This window comes from Eublepharis macularius, chromosome 6 (assembly GCF_028583425.1).
Source record: "Eublepharis macularius isolate TG4126 chromosome 6, MPM_Emac_v1.0, whole genome shotgun sequence".
Taxonomy (NCBI): Eukaryota; Metazoa; Chordata; class Lepidosauria; order Squamata; family Eublepharidae; genus Eublepharis; species Eublepharis macularius.
The window spans coordinates 26637786-26652064 of record NC_072795.1 but is presented as its reverse complement, the minus strand read 5'-3'; the positions used below and the strand labels follow the sequence as shown (position 1 = coordinate 26652064).

Genomic DNA, 14279 nt, shown 5'->3' with positions numbered 1-14279 from the left:
AATATTTTACCAATAACCTTTTACCAATCTTATTGATAATCTTTTCCCATGACCCATCACAACAAGGCTCAACAGGTCCCCTTCACCCCTTGGTCAATAAGTACAGGTGTTTAATAAGGGCTGCAATGGCCGTTGCAGCATTGGGAAAGTCATACCCATTATATCCTCAACCAGCCTTCCTTTTTGGTCCAGTAATAGTAATAGGGATGCAAATAAGACAAGTGTGTATGATTCTCCTAGTGCCCGGCTGTACAATGCCCATCCATCCCCCATTCCTCCTAATAGCCTGGTGTGCTACTTGCACACTCATGCATACACACTGAGTTGTGAAAGGAGAAACAGGACTCAGGTGAGCTATTGGTGATGCGTCCACAGACAGGTGCAGCACCCATGCTAGGATGCACCATGAGCTCAGATTTTATTTTACTCCTATATCATACAAAGGGTTACATTTTGAACTTTTTAAGCCGGCCAGAGCTTTCTGGGTAGACAAAACTGCAGATATAATTCTTCCTCAGTTAAAGGAGCACAAACTGCAAAAGTTGGGAAGATCTTTCTCTGTCTGAGAGATCAAAGAGAGTCAGGATAGGTAAATCATTATAAAATGAAAAAATAAAATTCATCACTATGAATCAAAACAGTTTACAACAGATTTAGAAAGTAGGGAAGGCTTTATTTATTTTCTCAAGGTAGGCTTTTATCTGCTGAGAAAAAGGGGGAAGGTCCTAGTAATTGGTCTTGAACCTTTCCATAACTGGGACTAGCTTTATACTCTAGGGAGCAACATGGGACCCGGAGAACACGTGACAGGAAGTCACATATCATAAGAGCCATGTGACAGAAATAGAAGGAACCAGAGTCACTGAAGAAGCCGGGGGTGGGGGGGGAACCACTCACAGTGAAATCCTAAGTAGAGTTACTCCAGTCTAAGCCCATAGCTGCATTGATTTCAAAGGACTTAGACTGGACTAACTCTGCTTAAGATTTCACTGTGAGAGACCTCAACTCACTTTCTTGCTGCCCCTTTCAATGTTCAAGGAGAGGGAAGCAGGAGTACAGCACCCGTGCTTTCTGCACACACACAGTAGCAGAAGGTACTACATAAAAGTTGCAAACAGTGGCTCTACAGGGATTCGCCTCCCAGCAGACAGAACTCTGCAAACCCTGTGGGTTCCAAAACATGGATTCAAGTCCACTGCTCTATAGGAGAGGAAAGAAGGCTTTTGACAATGAATGTACCTTTTTGCAACAAGCAATGGTTACCTTTATCCTCTTTCAAGCCCATTATTGCCACATACCTCCCAGATACAGCCACGGCTTTCACAGCTGGCTTGAGATGGTTCTGGATATGGATGACAGTCGAATCTTTCATTATTTGCAAGGCTTTCTTCAGGACGCTGTGTCCATGTTAACGAATATGCTTGCCCCAGTGCAAGCTGAAGGCCTGTAATGTTCAAGACCTTCAGAAATAAAAAAAAGCGATAACAAAATGAAAAATTCCGTTTTGCATCTTTTGTGTAATCTGAATTAGAACTATATTTTTATGTGAATGAGGCGTGCATCTTTATGTTAACTAAGGCTAGGGGTGCCAGGTCCCCAGGGAATCAAACTGGAGAAGGGGTGTGGGAGGGGAGAGTGGGATATTTGCCCCCATGCTCACCCGTCATGCTGGAAAATGACATCATTTTCAGGCACAACATGAAAGCTACATGTCATGCCGAAGGTCAATTCACTGAAAATCACTCCCAAACTTAGTGTTTAAGAGCTTTTTTTAGAGGATTGTTTCCCCAGCCTGACCCATAGCTTCCATGTCATGCTGGAAAATGACATCAATTTCTGGCATGATGAGGAAGCACACGCCCACTTATTGTGTATACTTCTCCCCCAGGTACCTTTCCTCCTGCCGTACAGGTGAGCAGAGGCAGGGGGGCAGGGCTGGAGGCAGGGAATCCCTCACCCCCAGAAGGGAAATGTCAACTATAATAAAGAGTACATTTTTGAGCTATATCTACCTATAAAACTGTAGTAGTGGGCAGTATAGAGAAGGGGGGGAAAAGAAAGTCCTTTCTGCATTCTTCTGCAAGAAGCAAGTATGAACAGAAGTTAATCAGGACTACAGAGTTCCCTGTCTGTCCCATGTTAGGCAAATTAGGTAGTTCAAATCACCAGAATTTGGGGGTGAGGGAGATCAGGAGAATAATGGAAAACTTGACTGTGGGCTGCGGATGGTAAGTTATCCAAAATATGGTGGTAAAGCCAGGGTCAAAGGCAAAATTAGGCAGAACTCTCATGTAAGTTGAAGACCAGGCCTAAGATTGCCTGGGTGAGCCCGGCAACTGTCAAGAGGGTTTGGAGGCAGGTTCACCAGTGTGACAAAGTCAATTCAGGGGGAAACTCAGAAATGATGGCAGGTAGCTGAAGGAATTGTCAGAAATTCTAGTGATCCTTGGAGATACCCCCTGCCTCTTCTGTGTTTCCCCCAGAAGTGATTTCATCATGCTAGTGTAAGTGCCAGGATATTTTAAAAAAATTCCCCCTGCTGCTACTTGAAAGGGTAGTGAGCAACAAATGCTCAAGGGAGGGTATCCCCCACCCCCAATGGAGCTTTTGCAGCTCTACCTGGTTGATTTGTGAGATACCATAACCATCCAAGTATAAGGCATGTATAACGCATGCCATACTTTGCAGGTTGGGCTGGCTGAAACAATTATATCCTAGCCTGAATGTTCTTGCTTCTATTCTCATAAGGACTACTAGAACTTGATGCCCTCTTTTTCTAATCACAAAGGCAAGATGATTTTCTTTCCTGCTGATCACCCCCAGGCACTAATAAAAATAAGTTAGAGCATACTGAACCATTTTGGGGAGGGAGTGAATTGAAGAACACATAGAGAGACGATTTATCAAAATAGGAGAGACAATAGGGAGACACAGAGAGAGTCAATTTATCAAAAAGTATGAGAACAATAGTAAAACTGAAAGTGTACCCAATCCAGAGACTAAATAGTATTTAAATAAAACACTCTAATTCACAGTTTCAAAATTATTCTCTTACCTTATTTGTAAAATCATAGGTTGATGAATGAGGAGACTGGATCACTTGACCATACTGAAACACTACAACCCTGGGAGAGAAGGAAGATTCTACGCCAAGGATTTTAATTTCAGCAAATTTTAAGTTGTTCGGGTCAACATATCCTGAGTGGGCCACACTGATGTCTAATGCACTCTGAAAGACAGATTTCTCTTATGTATAATTTCACAATTGGTCACCTTTACCACTCCCTGGCCCCTCCTTTTTATTATGTAAGCTATTCCGGAGACAGCATTTATTATTTTATCTATTAAAATGTCTACATCCTGCTTTCAGTCCTGAAGGGTTTTCAAAGCAGTTAATAATCATAAAACAAGCTAAATTCACATTACAAAATAGGAGATGAAATAGCAAAAGAGTATACAGTCAATCCATTTTGCAACAACTGCAATTTACCTAAGCAGTATGATATTGACAGTATTCTGAAAAACTAAGAAAGATCCAAGATGAACCTACTGTGGAAAAATCCTTGGGTCAACGCATGGTCACCTGCATACTTAGTTCCCTCTGTAGGATGGCTTTTACGGGTCTTTATCAGATAACCCTGCCCAAAATTCCCAGCCATCTGGGAGTTGAACCCGAACAGGTTCATAAAGTAAAGTATTTATACATGACTATACAAAATATATAATAAGCATTCAAAGTAGAGATGGGCACGAACCAAAATACGAACCAAAGTTCCTGACGAACCAGGTAGGTTTGTGGTTTGCGAACCGGTGGTTCATCAGAGCCCATTTCTTACAAGCCACCACGAATGTAGGCTTGTTGGTTTGTTTTTTGGTCCGTCGCTGCAGACAGCCTGGCGCCAATCTATCAGTTTCCTAGGCAACAGGGGATGGACTTCCTGCAGACCTTCTGTTGACCCAGAAGAGACCTTCTGCTGACCCAGAAGTGACGATTTTCTGACCCAGATGTGATGTTTTCATGAACCAAAAGAATCGGTTCACAAACCAGGACGGGTTCATGAAAATTCATGGTTCATGAAATGCAACAAACCACGAACCGCGCGGTTCTTTTTTTTCCGGTTTATGTCCATTTCTAATTCAAAGCATAAAGGAATTGGGAATTTTTTTAAACAAAACTTGCCATGGTTTGAAGCTAGGTGAGTTGGAGTTGCCAACTCCATGCTGGAAATTCTTGGAGGTTTGGGGTTGGAGCCTGGGGAAGGAGCTCAGCAGGAATATGATGCCATGGAGTTACCCCCTCCAAAGCTGTTATTTTTTCCAGGGGAAGTGATCTCTGTAACCTGCAGATCAGTTGTAATTTTGGGAGAACTGGAAGCTGACAACTGGTGGGCCTAATACATTGGTACTGAAATCTCATGCTACAACATTCTTTATCAACTTATTCTATTTCTATAACTTTTCTTGCCAATCTAAGAAAAAAAACTATTATTTAAAAACATCCAAACTTATTACCCAAACTTGTTGACTGCCACCTTCTCTCTCTCTAATCCCAGCCCAAATACTATTTTCTAGTTGTCTTATACCAAGCATAGAACTTGAATTTTATTGACTCAAGCAGCAACATTGTAACAGTTCTGTCGCAAGCGAATTCCAGTCTTGGAGCCAGTCTTGTAACTACCTGCAAGATTTCAGAAGGTGGGGAACATGAATCAGGACCACTCAAAATGTTCTTAATGGCTGGGCAGGCTAAGGAGCCCTCGCCATAGACCATTTAGAGCTCTAAGGGAGGGGGTGGGAATCAGTACTTCTCCAAGGAATTCTGACTCTGAAAGGTCACTCAGTCCCTGCTTTCAAGTTATTACAATCAGAAACACCAAGATAAGGTTTCTTGAGAGAGGACACTGTGCTGTGGAGCCTACCCATTCCTCAATGTCTCCTTACAACCTTGATTATCTGTACTCTCAAGCTTGGATCCTGTGACATCATTCCCCTCAAGTTTCTCTCCAACCGCTGTGGAGGTTTTTCTCCATTGAGCTACTTGTGTCCTCTGCAATCAGAACTTCTGGGTGCACAAGAACAATATTTTTCAAGGAGCCCTGGGCACACAGAAGTGCTAATGGCAGAGTATGTGAGCACCACAACCATGAAAAACCTCCACAGTGGATGGAGAGAAACTTAAAGGGAATAATGTCATAGAATCCAAGTCCCAGTATCCCTTTGACTGCTTTAAGTAGGAGCAGTGGCAGCACTAGTACAACACCATAAATTCACTGCTGACACTCTCATTTCAGATAATTCTACACATGTATTTTACTGGTTCAGTGATTTGATAAGTGGGGTCATAAGACAGCTTTTCTGACTCCTGGATCTCACTGACTTAATTTAAAAAATTGAACAAGTATTGAACAAATTATCTACACAAGTAATTTGATGAAAAGGTTCCTACTGACTTCACTAATTACTGCAAGCCTAACCCTCTCCAAAAAAAACCCCCAAATTTTGTTTGTTACTATACCAAAAGCAGACAAACAAAAAACTAAATCTGTTATGATTATGATGTCATTCATTATGACAGCACTATATCAGGTTGGCCTTTGGAGGTTAACTAGATGTTACGGCGTTTGGATTCTCTCTGACACCGGTATGGTAATGAGTTTGTATTGTAATGTAGTTTAATATTTTAATTTTGATTTTATATTGATTAATTGTTCTAACTTGTTTATATTGTTACTTGTTGTAAGTCACTGCAAGACCCTTTGGGTGAGCGACGACTAATAAATCTAATAAATAAATAAATGATTTTCAGTGGCTCACTGAGGAAACAGAGTACAATATAGATGACAGTCCAGTTGTTTTTCCGTGCAAATATACATTTTTAAGTGTTGGAGGGCAGATCATCTGCTGCACCTGTAGCAGTCGTATATATAACCAAGTAAGGTCCTGTCTCTCTTTATAAAATGCTATAGCCTTGATGAACAATAATACAGCTAACATCGGTATCAAAGGCTTCTGTTCCTAGCTGGTCCATAATATTTGAACACATTACATAAATTATAATGCTCCATTTTTAAAAAATAAAATCAGGAGACTGCAATGCTAATTTAAAAGGCTTCTGCTTACTGGGTATCTGTCAAGAACAAAACAGGAAACAAGCATTTACACTGAGCTTTATACTGTAAAATGACAGCTAGATAAACTTTTACTTCTTCATAATTAATGTCTAATGACTTGACAGGTAGACCAAAGTAAATATGAAGTAGTAGTGCCAGAAAATCCATTATAAAGGGTCACTATTTTAGTATAACCCCCCCCCCCCAACTGATAGAACCACCAAGTTTATTATTTTTACCATGTGTATAGCACTGTTTTTTATTCAATACCATGCATAATGGCACTATAATCATATAATTTAGCTTGAACAAATATGAACAAATTGATACCTTGACAATGTCAATATCTATTATGTGTATTTCAATTCACTGGATTCCTTATTCCTTATAAATATCTATTTTACTATAGGAAACATTTAAACATAGAGAAAGAAAAGCTCTTATTTGAACTGGATTAATTTGACACTCTTTTTAATTCTAGTTTTCCTACTCCTAGAGAAAAAGACTAACAGGCCTTCTGAGGGAATTAAAATCCTTTCTGCTGGGCAACTAGACTAGTTGGTGGGAAGCCCAGTTTGGTGGCAAGGAGCTGAGCTAGCCTGATATGTTGCTTCTGCTCTTAGTAATACTACTGGCTACTCAGATGAGCAAGAAGAGTTTGTTCAAGAGGGAGCAGAAAAGATAACATTTTCTAGGCATGGGAGGGGTATCTTGGGAACCTCTCTGCCAGCTGTATGAGATCTGGACTCCTTTCCTTCCTGTTAACATGTCATTCATTCATCATACACTCAATAGGACCAATTTATATCACTGTGCATATCAAGCACAGCTATTATGTTAGTTAGCATTGCAATCCAGGTCATCTTTTGTTTTGATGCTGTATTCAGTCAATGGAAGCAACTTTGTAAAGTATTACTGTTTTTGTGAAAATTGCCCATATGTTATTATGAACTCAACCCATCACAGATAATCCAGTTGATTACATTTGAACAGGCTTCAGTCTCTGATTTATCTCATTTACTCTCTTTTCCTCTTCTTGTCTGTTGTAGCAAAAAAACAAAAACAAACAGAGCCCATGGACCCACCAAGCCAAACTTCTCTCAGCAAACATGAAACCGTGAAGACACCTTATACTAAGCTAACACGCTGGTTTATCTAGCAGTACTCTCTGTTCTGACTCTTCTCCAAGATTCTAGACACACTTTTCCAGTCTAGTTCACACAGCTCCAGTATTACTAGGGATAGGTATTAGTTAGGATATTCTGTCAAAGATATTCTGTATGTAAACATGCAGAGGTTTGACTACTGTAACACACTTCATTTGAGGTTGTCCTTGATAACTACTTGAAAATTGGTATTGAATGTGGCAGCCCATTTGTTATCATTGATTAGCCATATACAGCATATTACTCCCATTTTCCAGTCTCTTCAGTGGTTGTAAATTTCTGGGACCAATTAAAGGTGCGAGTTACCTTATTTAAAGCCCTTTAAGTCTTAAATCCCACATACCTGGACAGCCATGGCTTGGATTCTATGTCATCATTCTCCTCATGCTTCTCTTCAAATACTATGGAGTCTTTCCTGTGTTACCACACTCACTTTCTCTACCACTAACCCTCCTGCATGCTCAAGATCAATGTTTACATGGATCTCTTATGTGCACAGAAATGCTAACAGCAGAGGAAGTGAGTTACAGTAGAGGGAAACCTCCGCAGTAGCCAGAGAGGAACACTAGAGGAATGACGTTGTGGGATCCAAGCCCACATCTCCCATTACAACTCTACTAAGCACAGCAGCACACCTTTTCATTTCCCCCACCCCCAAAAGTTATGATGCCATCCATTCATGGGCTTTTGGGTAGCTGTCTATGTATTATCTTGGTTAATTGACAAGGACCTCCAAACTGATGGCATTTTGGAAGGCTGCAAAACAGAGATGTTTAAGAAAACTTGGAGGATTACTTAATGATGGGTATGATCTAAGGCATGGATAAGATATTGTCCAGATTATTGTTGTGCGTAGGTAATTCAAAGCAGTATTTTGTTATATTTCGTGACTGTGATGATCTTTTCCAATGTTTATGTTATTGTGCTTATTGTTTACATAATAACAAAGAGTGTTTTTTATTCTTGTTACCAACTTTGAGTCCCAGTTACTGAGATAAAACAGGCTTACAAATAGACAAACAAACCAAGTGTTCTACAGCTGAGCCATGGGTGCTATGAAAGCTTAGTAGGAATCTCATTAAGTTTTTCCTGAGACCAGGGGTGGGGGGTGGCCAAAGAAAGTTTACCATACAGTGGATGTGAGTGGAAAATGGAGAAAACTTGAGTATTCCTACCAAAGTTCCTTTAACCACAGGTATGATACAATATAATAGGTACTGTGAGATAATATCCCCATTGAAGCCAATTTTGGCAATACCTACACACTCACTCTTCTCCAAGATTCTAGACACACTTTTCCAGTCTAGTTCACATAGCTCCAGTGTTACTAGGGATAAGTATTAGTTAGGATATTCTGTCAAAGATATTCTGTATGTAAACATGCAGACATATTTGCTACATGTCTGTTACATGCAGACATGTAAACATGCAGAGGCTTGACTACTCTCTCAACTTGCTAAAAATCACAATACTATTCAAGCACTGCAAAAATAACTGATATTTATAGTAGATATAGCATATTTATAGTACAGCTGGACATTATCTGGGACCTAAAACTAAAGATATAGCTTTAGAACTTTACATACCTGACTTGCATTAAATGTATGTAAGAGGTAAATACCATCCTCATAAGCATCTGTAATAAGAAAGTAGAACAAAATAATTTTGTGAATGTCTACTATATGTATAATTATTAAAGATGTTTTGTTTAATATATGATAGACTGTTAATAGGAGAAATAAGTAAGCCATGACTGGTCTACAAGAAAAACAACATGCAATTATGTTCAGTTGCAGAAGCTATTAAACACTCCCTATTGTACAGCCAAAAAGACAAATAAGTGGGTACTAGATCAAATCAAACCTGAATTCTCCCTAGAAGCTAAAATGACAAAACCGAGGCTATTGCACTTTAGTCACATTATGAGAAGACAAGATTCTCTGGAAAAGTCAATAATGCTAGGAAAAGTAGAAGGCAGTAGGAAAAGAGGAAGACCTAAAACAAGATGGCTGGACTCAATAAAAGAAGCAATGTCCTCCAGTTTGCAAGATCTGAGCAAGTCTGTTAATGATAGGATGTTTTAGAGGTCTTTCATTCATAGGGTCACCATAGGTTGGAGGTGCCTTGATGGCACATAATACACACACATTGGATGGAGTAAGTAAACCAACACGAAAAACAAATTAGCAATATAATCTTTGTTGGTTATGGATTGATTTTAAGATCCTGTTTCAACACTGATCAGGTTATTAGGATTCCTTAATGCATAGTTCTGGACTGGGTAGTCTTAGGTGGAATACAACCCAGCCTATTTCCATTGAGATTTACCCAGTGACAGCTTCATCTTTGTCTAACAGCTGAAGCTCAAAGCTTAGCACAGTCTACCTCCAGCTGGCTTTACCCAGACAGTCATGAGTAGACATGGGCACGAACCAAAAAACATTATCAAACCAGCGGATCGTGGTTCAGTGCGGACCACGATCCCAAAAATTCCCGAACAGCAACGACCATCTCCTGTCCCCGAACTGAACTTGGATTGTGGATCGTCGATCATGGAAAACGCAGCGGGGCGCGCCGCTGTTCCCAGTCCATGGCTATTTATAAGCATGGGTCCCATTCAGCAACACAGGAGGTCTGTGTTTGGCCATCAGAGCTGCCTATCAGGGTTTGCAGGGATGAGATTGGAGTGCCCATGGCTACAGAACCCCTTCCCCCTCCCTCCCCTGGGTGTCTTCTCCCAACTTGTAACTGCTTTGCATCTCTGTGGTTGGAAGGAAACCCTGCTGATAATGGAAAGCTGGGCTTCCATTTGGGTTTCCAGGGCGACAGAAGGAGGGCAGACAGAGCTCAGGCATTCCCCTGGCTCCGTTGCCAGGGGAATAGATTGCTGGCGCCTGAGTGTCTGGATTCCCGAAACGAGCCTGAATGCCACGATCCAGGCCTCTCCCGACTGCTGGATCGTTGGCTGTGGCTGATCACGATCTGCCGGGTCATGATAGCACGATCACCATTTTCGTGGGTTTTTGATGCTCGTAATGCGGTTCGTGCCCATCTCTAGTCATGAGCATGGAACATTTTCTGAGTGACATTTTGCAAGGCTGCTATGACCCTGCTTTTATCCACTGAAATAAGTAGGATAGTTTTAGTTGTGACTGGGAAAAAGTGGGGTTGCATTTCATCCTGCTTCAAGAGCTGTTTGCATATGGCCTTTCCAAGGCTTATAGTAAGTTATTCATTTGGCTGGTTGGTTGTTCACTAAAATATTTATATCCCACTTTCCCTCTTGGCTCAAGATGGCTTACAGGTAATAATTAAACCATTACAGATTAAAATTAAAGATTAAAGCCTCCTAATACCTTCCTCCCCTTACTTTTGAAATGTAATAAAACAACATGTAACTAGAAAAATAAACAATTAAAAAACTGTTTTCTTGCATGCCAGAGTTGCTCCAGTTTTGATACGCTGAAGAAGACATATTATAGACTCCTCTTGTGTTGTCTGGGACTTACATAACACTTAGTGGTGGAAAGTGTCATCAAGTCGCAGTCTGCTTATGTCAACCCCACAGGGTTTTCAAGGCAAGAGACAGACAGAGGTGGTTTGCCATCATCTCCCTCTGCGTAACAACCCTTCCTGGAGTGTCTTGATGGTCTCCCATCCAGGTAATAAAGAGGACTGACCCTGCTTAGCTTCTGAGATCTGATGATATCAGGCTAACCTGGGACATCCAAGACATGGCACTTTTAACATAGCATATTAAAGTATCCACATATACTGCCCTGTATCCTTCCACCCCATGCATCACATTGTCCAATTTAAGTAGCTATTCTGTTGGAGGAAGAACCATTTATCTTGGAACTCCTTTGGCTGGAGGAGACTTCAACCTATGCAAATAGAGTGGGAGGATACATGCCATTTTCTTAGTGATAGCTGTACTGACAGTACCACTATAAGACAAGTCAATATATACTTTATACTTACCAATTTTTGTTCCATCATCCCAGTAAAGCAGACCATGGGCAGCTCCATTATCATCCAAAGCCACTGTAAGACCCATTGGATTTTTTCGGCTAAAACCAATATAATTTTTTTTAAAAAATCAGTCATGTTGTTTTCATAGTTTTTACAAATTAAGTTGAAAACCATTTGGGATATTATTTATGCTTTTCTCTAATATTTGGGACATGAGGTACATTTCACAATATTTGCATTCCATTTTCATTGTTAGGATTTCTCAGCATTACACCTATTGTTTGGTTTAATCAATTCCCATTGGAAAAAGAATTGTACAAAACATCCAACTCTTCTGATTGTACCTGGCTTTGGTATTTACAGCAGGCAGTTGCCATGGGATAATGTATCCTCCTCTGATGTGAAGGTTGATATGATCAAGAGGTGCTGATAAGAGGTGTGATGTCTTCCTCACTCCTACGTCTTTATCCTACGAAAATCAAGTATGTTTGGTGTGTCATCTCTGAAACCATGCTGTGATATGATTATTGTGGCTCCTCCTGAACTCTAGTGAATACTGTTAAGCCATAATGAAGCCATAAATAGCTTCATTCTCCACTCAGCTGTTTAACCTCAGCATTGATTGACCACTGTCAAATCACTCTTGGGCTCCAACCCACAGAAAGTCAGTCATATTAAAACATCAGCAATTAATGGGTCTTAAGTTACTTACATTCTACTTGGGCTACTAACTTATCCTGGATCCTATAACCAAGTTACCATACGTCCATCCTAGCTATACTATCCTTGCATGTAGAAATCAGCTAAGAAATGTATGGAACTGCTTGTTTTGTGAAAAAATTCCTAACATGACAACCTACCACAGCGAAAACCACACACTGGGTTATGACTGTTTTCTTCTATCTGACAGGTAACTAAGAAGCATCTAAATAAGGTCACCAAGGCTGGTGTTCTCTACTTACACTACAATGCTACGCTAGCTCTGGGTGTTGTAATATCCAATAGCAAAATGAAACAATCCATGCTGCCCCCATTGAAGTAATTCTGTATTATTTCTTAGGATCTGCTGTGTCCCTTATGGCCTTGCTTTCCCTATATATATATGTACCAAAAATGTAGCTGTTATGTTCTTTTTCTCAGATTTGGCAGATAATTTCACCAGATAATACCACAGATCAGAGGCACATATGCTTATGCAGACAGATTTCACTTACTGTGTAATAATCATACCAGCGAGCATCAGGAAAATATGCATCCACCGTTGTAGCATTCTGCAAAACATGCAAACATGTTATTACACATGTTATATATATCATAGAAAAAAGTGATTCTAGGGGTTTTTTTAAGTGCCTATACAGATTGATGCATTTATATTCTTACCTCCTTTAATACAGGACTAATGAGCAAAGCAGGCCCCCAGAGAAACTGTTCTGATATCCCCCATGTTTGCTGATCATCTGTAAACCTGGAAACAAAGAAATGAATTCTCTGAGTATTTATACCTCATTTAAGATCAAACATCAAATACAAGGGGTATATCCTAAAAATAGCAATAAACTTATTTTTAAAAATCCAGTTTCATCAGCTGAAAGGTTTATTTCACCAGATAAAATTATAAAGGTTTCCAGTAGAGATGGGCATGAACCGAAATATGAACCAAAATTAAGCACGAACCAGCCTGGTTCGTGGTTTGCAAACCACGGTTCATCAGATCCCATTTCTGATAAACCACCATGAACTTTTAGGCTGGTTCGTTTGGTTCGTTTTTTGGTTCATCACTGCAGACAGCCTGGTGCCAATTGATCAGTTTTCTAGGCAATAGGGGGTGGACTTCCTGCAGACCTTCTGCTGGCCCAGAAGTGAACTTCTGCTAGCCCAGAAGTGACCTTCTGCTGACCTGGAAGTGGTGATTTTCTGACCTTGATGTGACATTTTCAAGAACCAAACGAACCAGTTCATGAACCATGGGCAGTTTCGTGAAAGTTCATGGTTCGTGGTTCGTGAAATTTGATGAACCACGAACCATATGGTTCAGGGTTTTTTCGGTTCGTGCCCATCTCTAGTTTCTAGTCCTCCAGACAACACAGAAATTTCATGCTATTATTAATGCAATAAAATACAATTTAGAAAATTATGATTAACAGATTTTGATATACATTTACAATACACCTGGTTGAGCGTTGTTTTGCACCATAAAGTAAATTCTTTTTCCAAAGTATTCAAAAGAAATTATGTGAATCTATTGTTTGTATGAGTGTACACATTATGACGAGATTATTCACATAATCACTAGATAGTACAGTTATGAAAGAGGTAGGTTCAATTAACATCAATTTAATTCAATCAGTTCTAACTATTGGTTATCACATATAAAGCTTTTCACGGCCTTGGCCTGGCATACCTACAAGACCACCCTATGTTTCTCCATGGCAGCTTTGCTCATCTGAACAGGGTCTCCTGCAGGTGCCACCCTGCACATAGGTGAAATCAACACAGCCCGTACATGGGATTTCTCTTTGGTGACCCCTACCCTGTGGAATGGCCAGTCTGAGGAGGTCAAGAGAGCCCCCACTCTCCTAGTTTTCTGCAAACAATGCAAAACCGAATTATTCAAAAAGGCTTTTGTAATGCAGGAAGGGGCTTTCAGATGCTTTGCTAATGAGTTAAGGACCATAGACTTCATCACTGTTGCCTTACTACCTGTTGTCTTAAATATGTACTTCAATGACCTATTTGTGCTTCATTTGGTCTAATGTCTGCTCTAGAATTGCGTATGTTCTGTTTCAGCAGTTCTTCAACTCTGTATTGCATTCTTGCTAATGCTATGTCTTTGTAAAGTTGTGTTTATTTACCCTATGGCATTGTTTATGGAAATGTCCTTGAAATTGACTATACTAATCTCACACAGTGAAATCCACCTTGAATCTCAGTGAGAAAAGTGGATTATAACTGACATAAGTAATAATGAAAAATAAATAAATAATAACATGGTAAGTCATTATAGCATCATAGTAATACTGAGCCTCTAGTA

The 14279-nt window shown here is 40.1% G+C and overlaps 1 protein-coding gene across 1 annotated transcript in view; it reads right to left on the bottom strand.

Annotated features, from left to right (window-relative positions):
• The window catches only part of SI (sucrase-isomaltase), a 178856-nt gene that overhangs the window by 40734 nt on the left and 123843 nt on the right, over nucleotides 1-14279 (bottom strand). Inside the window, exons 42-48 of the mRNA XM_054982800.1 lie at nucleotides 12629-12713; nucleotides 12463-12519; nucleotides 11593-11717; nucleotides 11258-11346; nucleotides 8863-8912; nucleotides 3056-3229; nucleotides 1299-1460 (exon numbers count right to left, since the gene is read on the bottom strand). Of these exons, the coding sequence (XP_054838775.1) occupies nucleotides 1299-1460; nucleotides 3056-3229; nucleotides 8863-8912; nucleotides 11258-11346; nucleotides 11593-11717; nucleotides 12463-12519; nucleotides 12629-12713 (742 nt within the window). The remainder of the gene's footprint in view (nucleotides 1-1298; nucleotides 1461-3055; nucleotides 3230-8862; nucleotides 8913-11257; nucleotides 11347-11592; nucleotides 11718-12462; nucleotides 12520-12628; nucleotides 12714-14279) is intronic.